The sequence below is a fragment of the Oncorhynchus kisutch genome, linkage group LG23, assembly GCF_002021735.2.
Source record: "Oncorhynchus kisutch isolate 150728-3 linkage group LG23, Okis_V2, whole genome shotgun sequence".
In the NCBI taxonomy this organism is placed as follows: Eukaryota; Metazoa; Chordata; class Actinopteri; order Salmoniformes; family Salmonidae; genus Oncorhynchus; species Oncorhynchus kisutch.
In genome coordinates, this window is record NC_034196.2 from 33,579,426 (window position 1) to 33,603,889 (window position 24,464).

The 24,464-nt window shown below is 43.1% G+C and overlaps 1 protein-coding gene across 7 annotated transcripts in view; it reads left to right on the forward strand.

Annotated features, from left to right (window-relative positions):
* LOC109868250 (2-oxoglutarate dehydrogenase, mitochondrial) overlaps positions 1-24,464 on the forward strand; it is a 51,386-nt gene that overhangs the window by 21,306 nt on the left and 5,616 nt on the right. For 6 of the 7 annotated variants that reach the window (XR_004205060.1, XR_004205059.1, XM_031803245.1 and 3 more), the window contains exons 3-13: positions 6,578-6,766; positions 6,850-6,943; positions 15,826-15,941; positions 16,102-16,256; positions 17,357-17,503; positions 17,772-17,862; positions 19,331-19,510; positions 19,585-19,713; positions 20,489-20,668; positions 22,028-22,180; positions 24,208-24,310. Coding sequence is in view for 4 of the 7 variants with exons in the window: in XM_031803245.1 (XP_031659105.1) it covers positions 6,578-6,766; positions 6,850-6,943; positions 15,826-15,941; positions 16,102-16,256; positions 17,357-17,503; positions 17,772-17,862; positions 19,331-19,510; positions 19,585-19,713; positions 20,489-20,668; positions 22,028-22,180; positions 24,208-24,310 (1,537 nt within the window). In the remaining 3 variants the exon portion in view is untranslated. Of the gene's footprint in view, positions 1-6,577; positions 6,767-6,849; positions 6,944-15,825; positions 15,942-16,101; positions 16,257-17,356; positions 17,504-17,771; positions 17,863-19,330; positions 19,511-19,584; positions 20,669-22,027; positions 22,181-24,207; positions 24,311-24,464 lie in introns of all 7 variants that reach the window. The other variant, XR_004205061.1, reaches the window with a different exon arrangement.

Sequence of the window (24,464 nt, forward strand, 5' to 3'; positions counted from 1 at the left end):
TGAAAAAGGTGTAGTAGACCTTACTGTGAAATGCTTACTTACAAGCCCTTAACCAACATTACAGTTTCAAGAGTTAACCCTTGTATTGTCTTAAGGGTAAAAAATGACCCGCCACTATGTTTAACAGAGAAAAGCCCCTAAATTATATTTTTTCAACTTAAAATTGGATTACTTTTCATAGAGTGACCCCAACAATAGAAAAAGTGAAACATCGCCTTTGTTCATGTTTCCATGAAAGCTGTACACCAGCAGGGTACAAAGATTGTCTTAGGGTCATTTTTCACCCGGCAGTTATAAAATAATTTACACACCACAAAAACCATAAAGACACACACAAACACACACACACACTGAGAAATGTAGATTATGTGTGGTACTGATTGAACTCAGACAAAACTAAAAAACTTTATTGTGCAGGTGCAGCATCTCCCCTCCACGACCTCACATGACTCAAGTTCACAGACATAGTAAACAACATTTCAGACAAAATAAACATTTATTGAAAGCATTGTTTACTAATGAGGAATGCAGTCAGAGGTTATAAAGGTGCTATAGATGACAGTCCCCCCAGTTCTCTCTTTGCTGAAGCCATGAGTGCACGTTTCAGTGCCCAACAGGTCGTAGATCTGACTTTTTCAGATGTCCAGGAGGAACAAGAGAATGATGATTTAGAAGAGAAGGAGGTATCTGAAGAAGAAGATGGGGAAGAATACAACCCAGAGCACGATGCATCATCTTCAGATGAAGAAGAATACAACCCAGAGCACGATGCATCATCTTCAGATGAAGAAGAATTACAACCCAGAGCACGATGCATCATCTTCAGATGAAGAAGAATACAACCCAGAGCATGATGCATCATCTTCAGATGAAGAAGAATACAACCCAGAGCACGATGCATCATCTTCAGATGAAGAAGAATTACAACCCAGAGCACGATGCATCATCTTCAGATGAAGAAGAATATAACCCAGAGCACGATGCATCATCTTCAGATGAAGAAGAATACAACCCAGAGCACGATGCATCATCTTCAGATGAAGAAGAATTTACAACCCAGAGCACGATGCATCATCTTCAGATGAAGAAGAATTACAACCCAGAGCACGATGCATCATCTTCAGATGAAGAAGAATACAACCCAGAGCACGATGCATCATCTTCAGATGAAGAAGAATTACAACCCAGAGCACGATGCATCATCTTCAGATGAAGAAGAATATAACCCAGAGCACGATGCATCATCTTCAGATGAAGAAGAATACAACCCAGAGCACGATGCATCATCTTCAGATGAAGAAGAATTTACAACCCAGAGCACGATGCATCATCTTCAGATGAAGAAGAATACAACCCAGAGCACTATGCATCATCTTCAGATGAAGAAGAATTACAACCCAGAGCACGATGCATCATCTTCAGATGAAGAAGAATACAACCCAGAGCACGATGCATCATCTTCAGATGAAGAAGAATTACAACCCAGAGCACGATGCATCATCTTCAGATGAAGAAGAATTACAACCCAGAGCACGATGCATCATCTTCAGATGAAGAAGAATTACAACCCAGAGCACGATGCATCATCTTCAGATGAAGAAGAATACAACCCAGAGCACGATGCATCATCTTCAGATGAAGAAGAAATCCCCCAAACTGAAAGAGACATTTTTGCCAAAGAACAGCAAAATAACATGGTCCTTGTCACCATATGACAACCAGGGCAGGATGGCAGCACAAAATGTCATAAGGATGACCCCAGGGCCCACAAGACATGAAGTTCCCATGCCCAGGACATCTCCTCAACATTCTACATGTTCATCACACCAGCCATCGAAAAAATCCTCCTGGAGATGACAAATTTGGAGGGTTTCTGTAAATATGGAGACAACTGTAAAAGGATGGATGAGATTGACCTGCATGCCTATATAGGGCTACTAATCTTAGCGGGTGTGTATAGGTCCCGAGGCGAGGCTACATGTAGTCTGTGGGATGCAGAGAGTGAAAGGGCGATTTTCCATATGCCACAATGCCACTGAAAAGTATTTTCCACTTTCTCAAGAATGCTACGGTTTGAGAACCGTGAGTCAAGACCTGCAAGACATGTGAGAGACAAACTGGCGGCCGTAAGAGAGGTCTGGGAGAAGTGGGTGGAGCCATAAGAGAGGTCTAGGAGAAGTGGGTGGGGCGTCTGCCATACCTCTACATCCCTGGGCCTGAGTAACAGCTCGCTGTCCTTTCCGGCAGTATAAGCCCTGCAACCCAGCAAAGTATGGCATCAAGATATGGGTGGCCTGTGACGCACAATCCAGCTACGCTTGGAAGATGCAAATATACACAGGGAAGCCTACCGATGTAGGCCCGGAGAAGAACCAGGGGACGCGGGTTGTGCCTGATGTGACAGATGGACTGAGGGGGCACAATGTCACATGTGACAATTTCTTCACCTCTTATGAACTTAGCCAGCAGCTCCTGAAGAGGAAGATCACTATGGTTGGCACAGAAAGAACAAGCTTGAGCTCCCCCTGCACTCCTCGCAACAAGTGGGAGAGATGCCTTCTCATCAAAGTTTGCCTTCACCCCCACCACCATTCTAGTTTCTTACCTCCCAAAGAGGAACAAGAATGTGGTCCTCCTAAGCACACTGCACAAAATGGCTGAGATTAGTGATCGTGAGGACAGGAAGCCAGCCATCATCCTGGACTACAACCACAACAAAGGAGGCGTGGACAATATGAACAAGGTGATTGGAACTTACAGCTGCAGGAGGATGACTGCCCGCTGGCCCCTGGTTATCTTCCATAACATCATTGATGTGTCCTCATACAATGCCTTTGTGATATTGTAGAATATCAACCCTACATGGATGCCTGATAAGAGGAACAATAGGAGGGGGTTCCTGAAGCAGCTGGGAAAGGCACTTTCAAAGAAGGGAGCGCATCCACCGCAAAGCAGCCTCTGCAGCGCTTGTGAAAGCTGTTCAGGGGGCTGAATCTTGTCCTGATCCACCTGAGGCTGTAGCTGGGGCAGGCAAGAGGAGGAGATGCCAATTATGCCCCCCAAAGAAGGACTGTAAAACAAATACTATGTGCTGCACATGTGAGAAATCCATCTGCAAAGTCCATGCACACACACTTGCATACTATGTGCTAATTAGAGTTGATTGATTTATGTTCTTCACATTTTTGTTTTGTATCTATTATCTTATTTTATTATTATGTATTGTTGTTTGTTTAAACACCTTGTGGGTGGAGACAATGGCTAAAAAATGGGAGGACTAGTATTTTGTAGTAGAATTCCTCATTGTACAGTACATAAGAATATATCACTATGTTGCCAAAAAAGTCCAAGACTGTTATTGTTTTCCTTCAATAAAATTAATTCAAAACTACTTTCTGCACATTTCTGCCACTTTCTTAGTCTATACAAGTAATCTCTTGCTAAAAAATATTTTTACACCTATGCAGTACCGTTAGCAATAATAATAACAATAATAATAAACCTCTACTTTAGTAAAAGAAAACAATTATGACAGGTGTGTCATAATAAAAATGAGTGGTGTCCACTGATTAAATACAGTATTTCTGCACTGTGAAGAGGGAAAACCCAGATATTCACAAAGTTTGTGATGAAAGACAGGTTGTTTCTTCATGCAAAATAGATTTTGGGTTTAAAACTCAATTAAGCTGCTTTATTTTAGGGGTTTAGTAAGGTGGGTCATTTTTTACCCTTAGGACAAGGAGATTATACATAATGTTAAGACTACACAAGTGTTAAGAAAATATTTACTAAATAAAATAAAGTAAAAAGTATAACACAATAAAATAACAATAACGAGGCTATAAACAGGGGATACCGGTACCAAGTCAATATGCGGGAGTACAGGTTAGTTGAGGTAATTGACGTAATATGTACATGTAGGTAGGGGTAAAGTGACTAATGCAAGATAATAAACAGGTTAGTTGAGGTAATTGAGGTAATATGTACATGTAGGTAGGGGTAAAGTGACTAATGCAAGATAATAAACAGGTTAGTTGAGGTAATTGAGGTAATATGTACATGTAGGTAGGGGTAAAGTGACTATGCATAGATAATAAACAGGTTAGTTGAGGTAATTGAGGTAATATGTACATGTAGGTAGGGGTAAAGTGACTATGCATAGATAATAAACAGCAAGTAGCAGCAGTGTAAAAACAGGGGGGATCAAGGCAAGTAGGCCGGGTAGCCATGTTATTAAGTGTTCAGCAGTCTTTTTGCCTGGGAGTAGAAGCTATTAACCTCTCTGCGAGTAAGGCTAGTTTCCTGAATTTCCGCCTGTCACACTCAACGTCAACAAAACAAATTCTAACCCTAACCATAACCCTAACCCTAACCCAAATGTTATTTGTCACATACACATGGTTAGCAGATGTTAATGCGAGTGTAGCGAAATGCTTGTGCTTCTAGTTCCGACAATGCAGTAATAACCAACGGGTAATCTAACCTAACAATTCCAAAACTACTACCTTATACACACACGTGTAATGGGATAAAGAATATGTACATAAAGATATATGAATGAGTGATGGTACGGAACGGCATAGGCAAGATGCAGTAGATGGTATCGAGTGCAGTATATACATATGAGATGAGTATGTAGGGTATGTAAACAAAGTGGCATAGTTTAAAGTGGCTAGTGCTACATGTATTACATCATTTTTCATTATGAAAGTAGCTAGAGATGAGTCAGTATGTTGGCAGCAGCCAGTTAGTGATATCTGTTTAACAGTCTGATGGCCTTGAGATAGAAGCTGTTTTTCAGTCTCTCTGTCCCCGCTTTGATGCACCTGTACTGACCTCGCCTTGTGGATGATAGCGGGGTGAACAGGTAGTGGCTCGGGTGGTTGTTGTCCTGGAGGGCAGGTAGTTTGCCCCCGGGGATGCGTTGTGCAGACCTCACTACCCTCTGGAGAGCCTTACGGTGGTGGGCGGAGCAGTAGCTGAAGTCCACAATCATCTCCTTTGTTTTGTTGACGTTGAGTGTGAGGTTATTTTCCTGACACCACACTCCGAGGGCCCTCCTCTCCTCCCTGTAGGCCGTCTCGTCGTTGTTGGTAATCAAGCCTACCACTGTAGTGACGTCTGCAAACATGATGATTGAGTTGGAGGTGTGCATGGCCACGCAGTCGTGGGTGAACAGGGAGTACAGGAGAGGGCTGAGAATGTACCCTTGTGGGGCCCCAGTGTTGAGGATCAGTGGGGTGGAGATGTTGTTACCTACCCTCACCACCTGGGGGCGTCCCGTCAGGAAGTCCAGGACCCATTTGCACAGGGCGGGGTCGAGACCCAGGGTAATGAAGAGTTTGGAGGGTACTATGGTGTTAAATGCTGAGCTGTAGTCGATGAACAGCATTCTTACATAGGTATTCCTCTTGTCCAGATGGGTTAGGGCAGTGTGCAGTGTGATTGCGATTGCGTCGTCTGTGGACCTATTGGGGCGGTAAGCAAATTGGAGTGGGTCTAGGGTGTCAGGTAGGGTGGAGGTGATATGGTCCTTGACTAGTCTCGCAAAGCACATCATGATGACGGAAGTGAGTGCTACGGGGCGATAGTCATTTAGCTCAGTAACCTTTGCTTTCTTGGGAACAAGAACAATGGTGGCCCTCTTGAACAGCAGACTAGGATAAGGATTGATTGAATATGTCCGTAAACACATCAGCCAGCTGGTCTGCGCATGCTCTGAGGACGCTGGGGATGCCGTCTGGGCCTGCAGCCTTGCGAGGGTTAACACGTTTAAATGTTTTACTCACGTTGGCTGCAGTGAAGGAAAGCCTGCAGGTTTTGGTAGCGGGTCGTGTCAGTGGCACTGTATTGTCCTCAAAGTGAGCAAAGAAGGCCGGTGGTTGTGCACACACATGCAAGCATGGTTTTTACCTGCATGCATGTGTATAATTTGTGTGTGTGTGTGTGTGTGTGTGTGTGTGTGTGTGTGTGTGTGTGTGTGTGTGTGTGTGTGTGTGTGTGTGTGTGTATGGTTGTGCATATCACAGCTTTTCTAACAGTTTTTTCTAGCTTATATAACACAAGAACCCTAGATGTGACATGGTGTGTGATACTGCAACCCATAATCTATCTAGCTCCTGGCTGGCCCTCTTTTATTTAGTAATGCCTGATCTGGTCAACCAACGCTTAACATAGATTACTGAGCTAAGAACCAACCCCTCAACACTACTGTTCAGCAACACTTCCACATGTTGCAAAACCTTTTCTGTAGCACTCACTGTGACTGACAGGGCTAAATGACTTTAACTTTGGTGACCTAAGTTTAGTAGATATTATTAGGCAATGCAATTGTTAACTAACTAACTACCTGGTACTAAATGGTGTCTTGTAGTGGTGTTTTGTTTTTAAATTCATTCCAAAAGGAACAACAGTAATTCATAGGTTACTGTGTAAATACCATTTGACCATGTCATATCTTGGTGAATACCTGGCATACCTGGATTGATAGATTTCTAACCAAGCTGAAGTATGTTTCTCCCTCCTTCTCCTCCACCCCCTCTCTGCCCTCCCTCTTCTATTTGTTCTCTCTCTGTAGTCGTGGGATATTATCTTCCGGAATGCCAACGCTGGGGTGTCACCAGGCGCAGCCTATCAGAGCCCTCCTTCTCTGGGTGGTGCTGCTCTGGGATTGGCCAACGCCCAGGCGATGGTTGGAGCTCAACCTAACATGGAGAAGTTAGTGGAGGACCATCTGGCTGTACAGTCACTCGTACGAGCGTACCAGGTACTGTACACACACACACACACACACACACACACACACACACACACACACACACTGAGTGTGGTTGCCCTGTATGTGTCTAGGTGCGGGGGCACCACATAGCCAAGCTGGACCCTCTGGACATCGGTGTGATAGACTTTGATGAGTCCCCAGTAATGCTGGGCTTGAAGAAAGTTGGTGAGAAATGTGCGCCTGCCTCATCTCGCTGCTGTGTGGCGCCAACTCTGATTCATCTTTCTGAATGATTGTCTTTCTTTCTTCTTCCTCTGTCTTCTCCCTTCCTTTCTTAAAAAAAAATATATATATTTTTTGCTTCTACTTTGTTTATATATTTTGTCTTTCGCCTCTCTGTTTCCTCCCTCCCCTCTGCTCTCTTTCTCTGTTTTGTTTGTTTATTTATTTATTTATTCAATTTGTTGCTCCCCCCTTCTCTCGGACCTGCCCCTCCTGCCCCCTGTAGATTCGGAGTCACCACGTGGCGCAGCCGGATGTTACATCCTGACCTTAGAGATCCTTTAAATTCTCTGTTTGGTAGGTCAGGTTGTGACTAGGGTGGGAAATCAATTTTTATATTTCTTTGTTGGTCGAGTATGGTTCCCAATTAGAGGCAGCTGTCTATCGTTGTCTCTGATTGGGGATCATACTTAGCCAGCCCTTTTTCCCACCTTCAGTTGTGGGATCTTGTCTTTGTGTGTTGCATGTGTTGCACTCCTAGCTTTACGTTAGTTGAGTTGTTTATAGTTTTTTTGGTGGAACATTTAAAATGACAGAAAATGTACGCCTACCACCCTGCACCTTGGTCTTCATTTAACGACGGACGTTACCCTGGACCCTCTGGGCATCTTAGCTGGTCCTCCCTCCTCTGACATCATCACCTCCAGTGACAAATTGGGTGAGGAGAGGAGGGGAGGGGTTAAGGGGGTAATGGAGACTTACAGGATTTAGGCCTCAAATATGGTCTGTCACCACATCTCTAACCCTAACCCTACACTCCCATCCTCACCCTCCACATGGTTAAATCCACCTGTCACCCAACAATAGCCTCTACTATAGCATACAGTTGAAGTCGTCATTTTACATACACCTTAGCCAAATACATTTAAACTCTGTTTTTCACAATTCCTGACATTTAATCCTAATAACAATTCCCTGTCTTAGGTCAGTTAGGATCACCACTTTATTTTAAGAATGGGAAATGTCAGAATAATAGAGAGAATGATTTATTTCAGCTTTTATTTATTTCATCACATTCCCAGTGGGTCAGAAGTTTACATACACTCAATTAGTATTTGGTAGCATTGCCTTTAAATTGTTCAACTTGGGTCAAACGTTTTTGGTAGCCTTCCACAAGCTTCCCACAATATGTTGGGTGAATTATGGCCTATTCCTCCTGACAGAGCTGGTGTAACTGAGTAGGTTTGTAGGCCTCCTTGATCGCACATGCTTTTTCAGTTCTGCCCACAAATGTTCTGTAGGATTGAGGTCAGGGCTTTGTGATAGCCACTCCAATACCTTGACTTTGTTGTCCTTAAGCCATTTTGCCACAACTTTGGAAATGTGCTTGGGGTCATTGTCCATTTGGAAGACCCATTTGCGACCAAGCTTTAACTGTCACGTTCAGACCACGTTTGTCTTTATTTATTTGGTCAGGGCGTGAGTTGGGGTGGGTAGTCTATGTGTGTTTTTCTATGTTTTTCCATTTCTATGTTTGGCCTGATATGGTTCTCAATCAGAGGCAGCTGTTTATCGTTGTCCCTGATTGAGAACCATATTTAGGTAGCCTGGGTTTCAATGTTGGTTTGTGGGTGTTTGTTTCCTGTGTAAGTGTTTGTGCCACACGGGACTGTTTCGGTTTGGTTTATTGTTTATTGTTTTGTATTTCACAGTGTTCAGGCTTTTCTTATTAAAATCGTCATGAACACTTACCACGCCGCATCTTGGTCCGATCCTTACTCCTCTTCAGACGAAGAGGAGGAAATCTGCCGTTACATTAACTTCCTGGCTGATGTCTTGAGATGTTGCTTCAATATATCCACATAATTTTGCCTCCTCATGTTGCCATCTATTTTGTGAAGTGCAGCAAAGCACCCACACAACATGATGCTGCCACCCCTGTGCTTGGGATGGGATGGTGTTCTTCGGCTTGCAAGCCTCCCCCTTTTTCCTCCAAACATAACGATGGTTATTATGGCCAAACAGTTCCATTTTTGTTTCATCAGACCAGAGGACATTTCTCAAAAAAGTACGATCTTTGTCCCCATGTGCAGTTGCAAACTGTAGTCTGGATTTTTTATGGCGGTTTTGGAGCAGTGGCTTCTTCCTTGTTGAGCGACCTTTCAGGTTATGTCGATATAGGACTAGTTTTACTGTGGATATAGATACTTTTGTACCTGTTTCCTCCAGCATCTTCTCAAGGTCCTTTGCTGTTGTTCTGAGATTGATTTGCACTTTTCGCATCAAAGTACGTTCATCTCTAGAGAACGCGTCTCCTTCCTGAGTGGTATGACGGGTGCGTGGTCCCATGGTGTTTATACTTGCGTACTATTGTTTGTACAGATGAACGGGGTACCTTCAGGCGTTTGGAAATTGCTCCCAAGGATGAACCAGACTTGTGAAAGTCTACTATTTGTTTTCTGAGGGCTTGGCTGAGTTCTTTTGATTTTTCCATGATGTCAAGCAAAGAGGCACTGAGTTTGAAGGTAGGCCTTGAAATACATCCACAGGTACACCTCCAATTGATGTCAATTAGCCTATCAGAAGTTTCTAAAGCCATGATATAATTTTCTGGAATTTTCCAAGCTGTTTAAAGGCACAGTCAACTTAGTGTATGTAAACTTCTGACCCACTGGAATGGTGATACAGTGAATTATAAGTTAAATAATCTGTCTGTAAACAATTGTTGGAAAAATGACTTGTGTCATGCACAAAGTTGATATCCTAACCGACTTGCCAAAACTATAGTTTGTTAACAAGACATTTGTGGAGTGGTTGAAAAATTAGTTTTAATGACTCCAACCTAAGTGTATGTAAACTTCCGACTTCAACTGTACATGCTGCTACTTATAGCAGCTAGCCAAACTATATATACAGTGCCTTGCGAAAGTATTTGGCCCCCTTGAACTTTGCGACCTTTTGCCACATTTCAGGCTTCAAACATAAAGATATAAAACTGTATTTTTTTGTGAAGAATCAACAACAAGTGGGACACAATCATGAAGTGGAACGACATTTATTGGATATTTCAAACTTTTTTTAACAAATCAAAAACTGAAAGATTGGGTGTGCAAAATTATACAATAATCTAACCTAAATTTACGTAGGTAAATTCTCAGCAACAAAAGAGTGATCAAATTAAGATCCCACATTTGTAAAATACTAATATTCCATAGTATCCATGTACATGCTAGAGATAAGAGAATCAAACATAAGGGTTCTTTTCTGGAATTCTCTTCTGGAATTCCCACATTGATGCCATCATGCAATCTGTCAGAACGTTCCACATGGAAATGTGTTTCCCCACCCCCACAACCCATGTAGGGTTAACTGCATGGGGGACTGGGGGTTTAAAGGTGTGACAATATCATGATGACGTTGGGGACTGGTCTTATTGTGCCACCTTGCTTTCTCACAAGGCCTTCACGTAAAACAACCCGTCATTGTCAGCACGCTATTCTAGTGACATTCACACAAACGATAGGGAAGGCAGTGAATGTGTGTGTGTGTGTGTGTGTGTGTGTGTGTGTGTGTGTGTACTGTCTGCATATGCGTATGCGTGCATGTGAGTGTGCACTGAAAGGGTTACAGAGTTCAAAAAAGAGTGATGACATAGAATGTACAGATAGATAGCCTATGTGGTGTTAGGGTCAACGAGTTCTCTTCAGCCCTATGGTTCTGTGTGGCTCAAAACTGTTATTGTTGAGCTTCAGTAGATGGACTGTTTGACTGGCTGGTTGACTGGCTGGTTGACTGGCTGTCACTTTTAGCTGACAGGACACTCAACACCTTTGAGAAAATGCTAATGTGAAAATCTGAAGCAATATCCTGGTTTGTATGTGTGTTTAAGAGACATCTGTGGGTGTGCACCAGAATGTGTCTTGTCTGTGTGTGAGCATGTGCGCACGTGTGTCACTAACCCATGTGTGTGTACATTTCACTAACACGTATGTGTGTGTGTCTCTCTCTGTGTCCCCCAGACATCTCTGGGGAAAAGAGCGACTGTATGATCTCACAGCTGGAGGTGTGGACACACCTCCTAGACTACTATACCCAGGATCCTATAATTCCTCTTGCTCCACTAGCCCCCATACTGCTGCAGCCTGATTCCAAACTGTCACCAATTCCCTACGTACTGGTTGACTGTATCCCTAAGACTACACTCTCAGATAGAGAGGCCCACAGGATTCTTACGGCTGGGACAGGTCACTAAGCAGAGTGCCGTGTGCACAATACCCAGACAGCTGCATCTGGCGGGGTCAGAACTGGGTAGTCTGTCATGGGACGTTTTCATTTAGTATCCGTTGGGGTCGGCTTGGGGCGTGATTATATTTCCCCATAGTATGTTATACCGAAGTTGACTGACTGAAAGGGAACGTAGCGTTATGACTATAACTACTGTTCCCTGAAGGAGGGAACGAGGTACAACACCTGTTTGGCCCCGCACCACCAGGTCCTGGGCTCGATGAAGAGTGGTATTAAATTGAAGGAATGAATCCGAGCCTCACACTTATCATCTGTGGATGGCGGGGCTTCCAGCAAGGTGGGGATTTTATTAACCTTGTCAAGTGTGAATGTAGATTGCGATAGTGCGGCTCCCCATAGTATGTTGTACCTCGTTTCCCTCCTTTAGGGAACCATAGTTATAGTCATAACATTACGCTATAGTCATAACGCTATGCTATAGTCATAACCCTAACCTATAGTCATAACATTACGCGACAGTCATAGCTCTACACTACAGTCATAACGTTATGCTACAGTCATAACGCTACGCTACAGTCATAACGTTACGCTACAGTCATAACGCTACGCTACAGTCATAACGTTACGCTACAGTCATAACGCTACGCTACAGTCATAACGTTACGCTACAGTCATAACGCTACAGTCATAACGCTACGCTACAGTCATAACGTTACGCTACAGTCATAACGCTACGCTACAGTCATAACGCTACGCTACAGTCATAACGTTACGCTACAGTCATAACGCTACGCTACAGTCATAACGTTACGCTACAGTCATAACGCTACGCTACAGTCATAACGCTACGCTACAGTCATAACGCTACGCTACAGTCATAAAGGTACGCTACAGTCATAACGCTCCAGTCATAAAGGTACGCTACAGTCATTACATTACGCTACAGTCATAACGTTACGCTACAGTCATAATGTTAAGCTACAGTCGTAACATTACGCTACAGTCATAACGCTACGCTACAGTCATAACATTACGCTACAGTCATAACGTTATGCTACAGTCATAACATTACGCTACAGTCATAACGCTACGCTACAGTCATAACGTTACGCTACAGTCATATCACTACGCTACAGTCATAACGCTACGCTACAGTCATAACGTTACGCTACAGTCATAACGCTACGCTACAGTCATAACGCTACGCTACAGTCATAACGCTACGCTACAGTCATAACGCTACGCTACAGTCATAAGGCTACGCTACAGTCATAACGTTACGCTACAGTCATAACGCTACGCTACAGTCATAAAGGTACGCTACAGTCATAACGTTACACTACAGTCCTAACGCTACGCTACAGTCATAACGCTACGCTACAGTCATAACGCTACGCTACAGTCATAAAGGTACGCTACAGTCATAACGTTACGCTACAGTCATAACGCTACGCTACAGTCATAACGTTACGCTACAGTCATAACGCTACGCTACAGTCATAAAGGTACGCTACAGTCATAACGTTACACTACAGTCATAACGCTACGCTACAGTCATAACGCTACTCTACAGTCATAAAGGTACGCTACAGTCATAACGTTACGCTACAGTCACAATGTTACACTACAGTAAAAGCGCTACTCTGCAGTCATAACACTACACTATGGTCATAATGCTACAGTCATAACGTTACGCTACAGTAATAGCGCTACACTACAGTCATAAAATTACACTAGTCATAACGTTACGCTACAGTAATAGCGCTACACTACAGTCATAGCATTACGCTGCAGTCATAGCTCTACACTTCAGTCATAACATTACGCTACAGTAATAGCGCTACTCTACAGTCATAACATTACGCTACAGTCATAACGTTACGCTGCAGTCATAGCGCTACTCTACAGTCATAACATTACACTACAATCATAACATTACGCTACAGTCATAACATTACGCTACAGTCATAACGTTATGCTACAGTCATAACGCTACGCTACAGTCATAACGCTACGCTACAGTCATAACGTTAAGCTACAGTCATAACGTTACGCTACAGTCATAACGTTAAGCTACAGTCATAACGCTACGCTACAGTCATAACGCTACGCTACAGTCATAAGGCTACGCTACAGTCATAACGTTACGCTACAGTCATAACGCTACGCTACAGTCATAAAGGTACGCTACAGTCATAACGTTACACTACAGTCCTAACGCTACGCTACAGTCATAACGCTACGCTACAGTCATAACGCTACGCTACAGTCATAAAGGTACGCTACAGTCATAACGTTACGCTACAGTCATAACGCTACGCTACAGTCATAACGTTACGCTACAGTCATAACGCTACGCTACAGTCATAAAGGTACGCTACAGTCATAACGTTACACTACAGTCATAACGCTACGCTACAGTCATAACGCTACTCTACAGTCATAAAGGTACGCTACAGTCATAACGTTACGCTACAGTCACAATGTTACACTACAGTAAAAGCGCTACTCTGCAGTCATAACACTACACTATGGTCATAATGCTACAGTCATAACGTTACGCTACAGTAATAGCGCTACACTACAGTCATAAAATTACACTAGTCATAACGTTACGCTACAGTAATAGCGCTACACTACAGTCATAGCATTACGCTGCAGTCATAGCTCTACACTTCAGTCATAACATTACGCTACAGTAATAGCGCTACTCTACAGTCATAACATTACGCTACAGTCATAACGTTACGCTACAGGGGGTACTGTCACGCCCTGACCTTAGAGAGCCTTTTTATTTCTCTATTTGGTTAGGTCAGGGTGTGATTAGGGTGGGCATTCTATGTTTTCTGTTTCTATGTTGGTGTGTTTGATTCCCAATCGGAGGCAGCTGTCTATCGTTGTCTCTGATTGGGAATCAGATATAAATTGTCAGTTTCCTTTTGGGTTTTGTGGGATCTTGTCTTTGTTTGTTGCTTTATGCATGACGTTCGGTTTGTGTTCATTGTTTTTCCCCGGTATTACGTTTTCAAATAAAGAGAGAATGTACGCCTACCACGCTACACCTTGGTCAGGTCATTTATCATCCGACGACGAGCGTAACAATGTAGGCACCTGAGTTGACCCATAAAGGAGACTAGGCATTTACCATCTCATTACCGCTATCAGATTAGGGGGCAATGCAGCCTGTTTTTTGTCCCTCCACTTTGGTTCTGAAATCACCATCACCCGCAAATGAACTTGTCATTTTTGCAGATTAAGTGTTTGAGCTACTAATGTATCAATATTTATCATTTAGCTATGACATAGCCAATGAATATATAGCACAACTATAAAGGATTTCACCCCCATCTCTAAATCGGATGTTGGATGTTTTTATGGAGTTCTTGTTTTCTCCTCCCGCTTCGGGCATGCAGTGCGCCTTGCAAAAATGTTTGCTGTCCTCGTTATGAAATTATCAACTTTACCCTGTATATCTGAAAATGACCATATTGTTTAAACCTCTAGAGGCGATGTCCGTGCCCCCACGAAAATCTAATAAGCAGTAACAAAAGAATGACAAAATACGTCTGTTTAAACTAGAGATATGTTGTTTTGCATGGGCTGTGTATCAATCCACCGCATCCACCAAATGTAGCCTTCCACATCTGCGGTGGAAGGTGGCCGAGCTACAGCGGTGTTTGTCAGACCATGAGACATCCCAAAAATCGGTCTTCTCACGAAAACATCTGTAGCATCTGATTAGTTTGTTCTACACACTAATATGAGCCCCTATGGAAAGATGAGATGTTTTTCTCTAGGACGCCCACAAGCCTCACGAGACTAGTCTGAGGGTAGCCGTACCAGTAAAAAAAAAACGAATGGAAGTATATATGGAGATAGTTTAGTGTCCATTTAAAAAAAAAAATATATATATATATATATATATATATATATATAGCAGAAATGTCAAATTCAGTGTTTCATCAAACACTTTTTTAAATACTTTTTTTTATACTTAAAGGGGTTCTAAAATTCTAAATCAAATAGTTAAGTGATCCTCAGTTTGACCATCTTAAAACAATTCCATATGTTAGGATTCTCTGGGACATCCTATCAAGTGCACGCCATTGCCTGCCTCCATTTTGTATTTGCATCATCACTCACCCTTTCATTCTAGACAGGACATCATCCCTCTCTCCTGTTGCTATACCACTCTATAATAGAATTTCTAGAATCTAAAAGGTACAGTATTCTAGAAGCGGAATTACATTTTTGTCACCTCTCTCTCCAACACCTTTCTCCATTTTAACATTGGTATTGTCTCTTCCCCCTCTTTCTCTTCCACTCTCTGTCACCTGATCCTATCCCTCCCATCTCTCTTGTGTCATGCAATAAACCTGTTTTTGTCCATCAAACTAATGCTGTGCCTCTATTAGCTTTTAACCACTCAATGCTGAGTTTTTTGGCTGTATGTTTAACTTAGACTCGAATAAATTGTTTCTCTAGATATCAAGTAGGTTTGATGTTTATATTTGTCTTCCATCTCCATGCCCCCCCTCACTCTCCCTCCCTCTTTCTTCCTCGGATCACCACTTCCTCTCTCCTGACATTATATTTTGTTTCTTCACCCCTATCCTCTGTCTCCATGGTGATGATGGCAGGGTTTTATGGTCTGGATGAGTCTGACCTGGACAAGGTGTTCCGGCTCCCCACCACCACCTTCATTGGGGGCAGCGAGAGCGTTCTGCCCCTCAGAGAGATCATAAGCCGCCTCGAGGTAAAGTAGATCCGCCGCATCGTATACAACACACACTAGTAGTAACAATCATTACTAACAAAAATAGTACACACACACACACACACACACACACACACACACACACACACACACACACACACACACACACTGACCTCACCTCTCTTTTCCTGTCCTGTAGATGGCATACTGTCAGTCTATTGGGGTAGAGTTCATGTTCATTAATGACCTGGAGCAGTGCCAGTGGATCAGACAGAAGTTTGAGAGGCCAGGTGTCATGCAGTTTACCCTGGAGGAGAAGAGGACCTTGCTGACCAGAATGGTTCGATCCACCAAGTATGTCTGTGTGTCTGTCTGTGTGTCTGTAAGTATGGTCATATGACACAAAAATAGAGGTCTTTGGCCACGCACACCAGTGGTGGGTTTGGCCTTCAAAAGAACAATGCAAATGCAGAAAATACCTCTTCCCTACTGTAAAATATGGTGGTACATCTTTGATATTATGGGGCTATTTTGCTTCCACTTAACTCCTTGTTAAGGTCAACAGCATCATGAGCTTTACCCAGTAGCAGGGCATTTTAGCCAGAAACCTGATTGCCTCTACCAGGAGGCTGAAACTTGGCCGCAAGTGGATCTTCCATCAAGACAATAACCCCCCACACACATCAACATCCACAAACAAATTGTTACTTAACCACAAAATCAACATTTTGCAATGGCCATCTCTGCAGTCTCTGGACTTGAACCCCATTGAAAACCCATGGTTTGAATTGAAGAGGGCAGTCCATAAGTGCAGACAAAGGTTATCAAGGATTGATTATGTATGGAGGAATGGTCTATTGTTTTGAATTTTTTATGTAACCTTCATTTAACTAGGCAAGTCAGATAAGAACGAATAGTTATTTACAATGACGGCCTACCCCGGTCAATCCCGGGCGATGCTGGGCCAATTGTGCGCAGCCCCGTGGGACTCCCAATCACGGCCTGTTGTGATACAGCCTGGAATCAAACTAGGGTCTGTAATGATACCTCTAGCACTGAGACTTAGGCTGCTGCACCACTCGGGAGCCCCTAAGATCACTCCAAATATGTTCACCATTTTTCATAAAACATTTTCGAAAAAGGCTGTGTCGTTATCCTCGCAAGAGGGTGATGGAGTATTGAAAACAGGGGATCCACCTTCATCATTTTGAGATTTTTTAAATTATTATTTGTCTATTTTTCTGTATTAGTATAAAATAATATAATTTTAATGTTTTTTATTTTTTTACATACAAAATAGATCAGTATTTGTATTATTTTATACAGTCTTTTTTGCTCTTTGTCAAGGGATCCAATCATTCTGGACTTTACTGTATAACTCTATGACTGGATTCTGGACTGGGTAAAATGAGGAGTGGGCGGGGCCTAACCTTGTATGACTTCCTGTTGGTCAGGTTCGAGGAGTTCCTCCAGAGGAAGTGGTCATCAGAGAAGCGTTTTGGTCTGGAGGGCTGTGAGTCTCTCATCCCGGCCCTGAAGACCATCATCGACAAGTCCAGCATGAACGGAGTAGAGAGCATCATCATGGGCATGCCCCACAGGTACTGTTACCATGGAAATGCCAATCACAGGCTGCCCCACACGTAGCGTCGCTACGGTAGTACTAGACACCGGTCTCAACCTACTGTTGTAGCTCTCCTGGCTGCTAGGTTCCCGGGAATATTCACAGTTTCCATTACAACTACTGTACTTACATGCTGTTTAACATGTTCTTTACTGGAAAACCCAGATAGATTGTTCATTAGACCTGTAACATTTACTATACTGTACATGAAAGCTAAAAGTCTATCGTAGTTTCTCTCTCCCCAGGGGGAGGTTGAATGTGTTGGCCAATGTGATCCATAAGGAGCTGGATCAGATCTTCTGTCAGTTTGACTCCAACCTGGAAGCTGCTGATGAGGTAAATTATACAGCCAGTAGAGAGCAAATCAAATCAAATTTTATTTGTCACATACACATGGTTAGCAGATGTTAATGCGAGTGTAGCGAAATGCTTGTGCTTCTAGTTCCGACCATGCAGAAATAACAATTTCACAACAACTACCTTACACACAAGTGTAAATGAATAAGAATATGTACATAAATATATATGAATGAGCGATGGCCGAACGACATAGGCAAGATGCAGTAGATGGTATAGAGTACAGTATATACAGTGGGGAGAACAAGTATTTGATACACTGCCGATTTTGCAGGTTTTCCTACTTACAAAGCATGTAGAGGTCTGTAATTTTTTATCATAGTTACACTTAAACTGTGAGAGACGGAATCTAAAACAAAAATCCAGAAAATCACATCGTATGATTTTTAAGTAATTAATTTGCATTTTATTGGATGACATAAGTATTTGATCACCAACCAACCAGTAATTCCGGCTCTCACAGACCTGTTAGTCCTGGTGACACAATGTGGAAACTCTCCTGGTGACACAATTTGGAAACTCTCCTGGTGACACAATGTGGAAACTCTCCTGGTGACACAATGTGGAAACTCTCCTGGTGACACAATTTGGAAACTCTCCTGGTGACACAATGTGGAAACTCTCCTGGTGACACAATGTGGAAACTCTCCTGGTGACACAATGTGGAAACTCTCCTGGTGACACAATGTGGAAACTCTCCTGGTGACACAATGTGGAAACTCTCCTGGTAACACAATGGAACCTCCTGGTAATACAATGTGGAAACTCCCCTGCTAACACATTGGAAACGCCTGGCAATACAATGTGGAAACTCCCCTGCTAACACATTGGAAACTCCTGGCAATACAATGTGGAAACTCCCCTGCTAACACATTGGAAACTCCTGGCAATACAATGTGGAAACTCCCCTGCTAACACATTGGAAACTCCTGGCAATACAATGTGGAAACTCCCCTGCTAACACATTGGAAACTCCTGGCAATACAATGTGGAAACTCCCCTGCTAACACATTGGAAACTCCTGGCAATACAATGTGGAAACTCCCCTGCTAACACATTGGAAACTCCTGGCAATACAATGTGGAAACTCCCCTGCTAACACATTGGAAACTCCCGGTAACACAAGGTGGAAACTCCCCTGCTAACACATTGGAAACTCCCGGTAACACAAGGTGGAAACTCCCCTGCTAACACATTGGAAACTCCTGGCAATACAATGTGGAAACTCCCCTGCTAACACATTGGAAACTCCTGGCAATACAATGTGGAAACTCCCCTGCTAACACATTGGAAACTCCCGGTAACACAAGGTGGAAAGTGAATAACATGGGAAAAGTCCTATCAGAAGCAAAAGAAAATGAAAAATGTTTCCTCATGTTTACCTCCATTTCACTTCTGAACATGCCCTTTCTTTATCCCTCCCCCTCTATCTCTCTCTCCCCATCAGGGTTCTGGAGATGTGAAGTACCATTTGGGGATGTGGCACCGTAGGATCAACCGGGTCACTGATAGGAACATCACGCTGTCACTCATGGCTAACCCCTCCCATCTGGAGGCTGTGGACCCCGTGGTGCAGGGCAAGACCAAGGCTGAGCAGTTCTACTGTGGAGACACAGAGGGAAAAAGAGTATGTACACACACAAATGCACACCGTTTTTTTCTGTGTGTGTGTGCATTTATATTTCTCTGTGTGTGTTCCAGGTGATGTCCATCCTGCTTCATGGTGATGCAGCGTTTGCAGGCCAGGGGGTTGTCTACGAGACCTTCCACCTCTCTGACCTGCCCTCCTACACCACCCACGGCACTGTCCATGTGGTGGTCAACAACCAGGTAACACATCCTACACCACCCACGGCACTGTCCATGTGGTGGTCAACAACCAGGTAACACATCCTGCAACACCAAACACACCACTGTCCATGTGGTGGTCAACAACCAGGTAACACATCCTGCAACACCAAACACACCACTGTCCATGTGGTGGTCAACAACCAGGTAACACACCACTGTCCATGTGGTGGTCAACAACCAGGTAACACATCCTGCAACACCACCCACGGCACTGTCCATGTGGTGGTCAACAACCAGGTAACACATCCTGCAACACCAAACACACCACTGTCCATGTGGTGGTCAACAACCAGGTAACACATCCTGCAACACCAAACACACCACTGTCCATGTGGTGGTCAACAACCAGGTAACACATCCTGCAACACCAAACACACCACTGTCCAAGTTCTTCTGATGATCTTCATTTGGTGTATCGTGTCACTGACTCTTTGACAAATCCTGATTTTGTGGAGGTGATGCTTGAAGTGGAGGGGGGTGTTTTACTGGAAATTTGGGGTGTTTCTGTCATGGAGAGGGGCTTACTTCCGTAAATAGAGTTAGCTAGTGTACACAACATTTGGTTCTGGGTTCTGAGATTAACTACCAGGTAACAAACACACCTTAACTGCCCCATGAATGGCCTGTTGTTCTCTATACCCTACACAAACACACACACAAAACCTCCTACATCACTGTCACATTCACAGAAGAACAACCCTGTTACACCCCCGCACCCACACACCCTCTAACCACCTGTCTCTTTTCCCTGTAGGTTGGTTTCACCACCGACCCCAGGGTGGCGAGGTCATCATCCTACCCTACAGACGTGGCCAAGGTGGTCAATGCCCCCATCTTCCACGTCAACGCTGATGACCCCGAGGCCGTCATGTACGTGTGTAACGTCGCCGCCGAGTGGAGAGCCACCTTTCACAAGGACGTGGTGGTAGACTTGGTGAGTGTGTTTCCTGATCAGGGTGGTGTTCATTAGGCAAACGGAAGAGCACTGACAAACACGATTTTCGTTGTTTGTTTACCTCTTAAGCTGACAGTCCCCGAAATGGGGCAATAGAATTACTTAAAACAATATGTTTACATTACTTATTTGATTGATTTCCCACCGTTTTATAAGTCAGAAAACAGCAGGGGGTGGCAGGGTAGCCTAGTGGTTAGAGTGTTGGACTAGTAACCGGAAGGTTGCAAGTTCAAACCCCCGAGCTGACATGGTACTAATATGTCGTTCTGCCTGTGAACAGGCAGTTAACCCACTGTTCCTAGGCCATCATTGAAAATAAGAATTGGACCTTAACTGACATGCCTAGTTAAATAAAGGTAAAATTAAATTTAAAAAAATTAAAATCCAGACCTTCCTAGGACCATGTAAACATCCTTGGTCAAATTGCCTCCCTCTGGTGGTCAGCTGCATTCCTTAGAAAAACCATTTATCCAGCTCGACTGCTTCACAGCACAGACATGGCAAAACAATAGATGAATTTGTCTCGAGCAGGTGGATCTAAATACATAACATTCCTAGCTCTACGATAAAGAATGCAACCTACACACTTCCTTAAATGTAAAATAAGTAATTTTGTGTAAAAGTGACACATTTGTATTAAATCATCTATAGGACGGATGCAAGCTGTTTAAATGGCCCAAATGTTGACTTAGATGTTCACAAATGCAACAGATTTTGACTATCACTAATGTCATGATATGTTTGGTAAAGTAATAAAGAAAGTGAAATATTTTGGGTAGATGTCCCTAAAACAGATAACTATATATGGACATAAAGTATGAAAAGGCTCATTCATTCACAAAACATGTTTTATTTGATCATATTTGTATAAGTTTTATTACTTTTATTGTGTACTAGATCGTATGGGTTGAAAAGTGTTGTTCTCTCAGACATACATAAACTATTCCAGGTGAAAGATCATAGCTTTCTGGGTGGGGAAACACTACTACGTCAATAAAATATTGACCTCTTGCTGGTTGATGACTAAAGCCACAGTGAAACGGTGCAAAACGCCTGTCAGCTCTAAATAACGTTTTCTGTCTCGTGCCCCACTGATGCAAAACGCCTGTCAGCTCTAAATAACGTTTTCTGTCTCGTGCCCCACTGACCGTCACCAAGGTGTGTTGCTAAAGTGTAATGGTCTTAATCAGATGACTGAGCCAATGTTTACACACCCTTCTAATCTGTGTGTGTGTGTATGTATATATATGTGTATGTATGTATGTATGTATGTGTGTGTGTGTGTGTGTGTGTATATATGTATGTATGTGTGTGTGTGTGTGTGTGTGTACCCTCCAGGTGTGTTACAGGCGTAACGGCCACAATGAGATGGACGAGCCCTTGTTCACTCAGCCTCTGATGTACAAGCAGATCAAGAAGCAGAAAGGAGTCCTCCAGAAATACTCTGAGAAACTCCTAGCAGAGGGAGCAGTCAGCAGACAGGACTATGAGGTAACACATTCTGCCATTTATACTATATACCCATATACAGTGGGGCAAAAAAGTATTTAGTCAGCCACCAATTGTGCAAGTTCTCCCACTTAAAAAGATGAGAGGCCTGTAATTTTCATCATAGGTACACTTCAACTATGACAGACCATTTTTTATTTTTTTATCCAGAAAATCACATTGTAGGATTTTTTATGAATTTATTTGCAAATTATGGTGGAAAATAAGTATTTGGTCACCTACAAACAAGCAAGATTTCTGGCTCTCACAGACCTGTAACTTCTTCTTTAAGAGGCTCCTCTGTCCTCCACTCGTTACCTGTATTAATGGCACCTGTTTGAACTTGTTATCAGTATAAAAGACACCTGTCCACAACCTCAAACAGTCACACTCCAAACTCTAAGACCAAAGAGCTGTCAAAGGACACCAGAAACAAAATTGTAGACCTGCACCAGGCTGGGAAGACTGAATCTGCAATAGGTAAGCAGCTTGGTTTGAAGAAATCAACTGTGGGATCAATTATTAGGAAATGGAAGACATACAAGACCACTGATAATCTCCCTCGATCTGGGGCTCCACGCAAGATCTCACCCCGTGGGGTCAAAATGATCACAAGAACGGTGAGCAGAAATCCCAGAACCACACTGGGGGACCTAGTGAATGACCTGCAGAGAGCTGGGACCAAAGTAACAAAGCCTACCATCAGTAACACACTACGCCGCCAGGGACTCAAATCCTGCAGTGCCAGACGTGTCCCCCTGCTTAAGCCAGTACATGTCCAGGCCCGTCTGAAGTTTGCTAGAGAGCATTTGGATGATCCAGAAGAAGATTGGGAGAATGTCATATGGTCAGATGAAACCAAAATATAACTTTTTGGTAAAACCTCAACTCGTCGTGTTTGGAGGACAAAGAATGCTGAGTTGCATCCAAAGAACACCATACCTACTGTGAAGCATGGGGGTGGAAACATGCTTTGGGGATGTTTTTCTGCAAAGGGACCAGGACGACTGATCCGTGTAAAGGAAAGAATGAATGGGGCCATGTATCGTGATATTTTGAGTGAAAACCTCCTTCCATCAGCAAGGGCATTGAAGATGAAACGTGGCTGGGTCTTTCAGCATGACAATGATCCCAAACACACCGCCCGATCCCAAACACACTCACTGCTCTAGAGGAGATCTGCATGGAGGAATGGGCCAAAATACCAGCAACAGTGTGTGAAAACCTTTTGAAGACTTACAGAAAAAGTTTGGCCTCTGTCATTGCCAACAAAGGGTATATAACAAAGTATTGAGATAAACTTTTGTTATTGACCAAATACTTATTTTCCACCATAATTTGCAAATAAATTCATTAAAAATCCTACAATGTGATTTTCTGGATTTTTTTCCCTCATTTTGTCTGTCATAGTTGAAGTGTACCTTTGATGAAAATTACAGGCCTCTCTCATCTTTTTAAGTGGGAGAACTTGCACAATTGGTGTCTGACTAAACTTTTTGGCCCCACTGTATATGGCCATATAAATCATAAACAACATGTTGCATTTAGGTCATTTAGCAGACGCTCTTATCCAGAGCGACTTACAGTAATGAGTGCATACATTTTCATATTTGTTCGTACTGGTCCCCTTTGGGAATCGAACCCAAAACCCTAGGCGTTGCAAGTGCCATGCTCTACCAACTGAGTCACACAACCCTTGCAAACCGTACAAACTTGTACTTAGATATCCTATTCTGCCCTCTGTCTTTACATAAAATACTATCCTGAATGAATGAAATAGAATGTACTTGCTGATTGACATGAGGTGGCAAGGGGGTGTTGAGTATAACATCATTCAACATTAAATAGATATGAACCCTTCCCATCTGGTGTTGAGTATAACATCATTCAACATTAAATAGATATGAACCCTTCCCATCTGGTGTTGAGTATAACATCATTCAACATTAAATAGATATGAACCCTTCCCGTCTGGTGTTGAGTATAACATCATTCAACATTAAATAGATATGAACTCTTCCCGTCTGTAGGAGGAGATAGCCAAGTATGACAAGATCTGTGAGGAGGCTCACGCTCGCTCTAAAGACGAGAAGATTCTACACATCAAACACTGGCTGGACTCTCCCTGGCCCGGTCAGTGTCTGTGTGTGTGTGTGTGTGTGCGTGTCTGTATGCCTTTGTGCGTGAGAAACTATATAGAAACTATATATTGTAAAACAGGTTAAGGGCATATATGTTAAAATCTATAACGTGTAGACAGACACTGACAACATGTATCTTTGTGTGT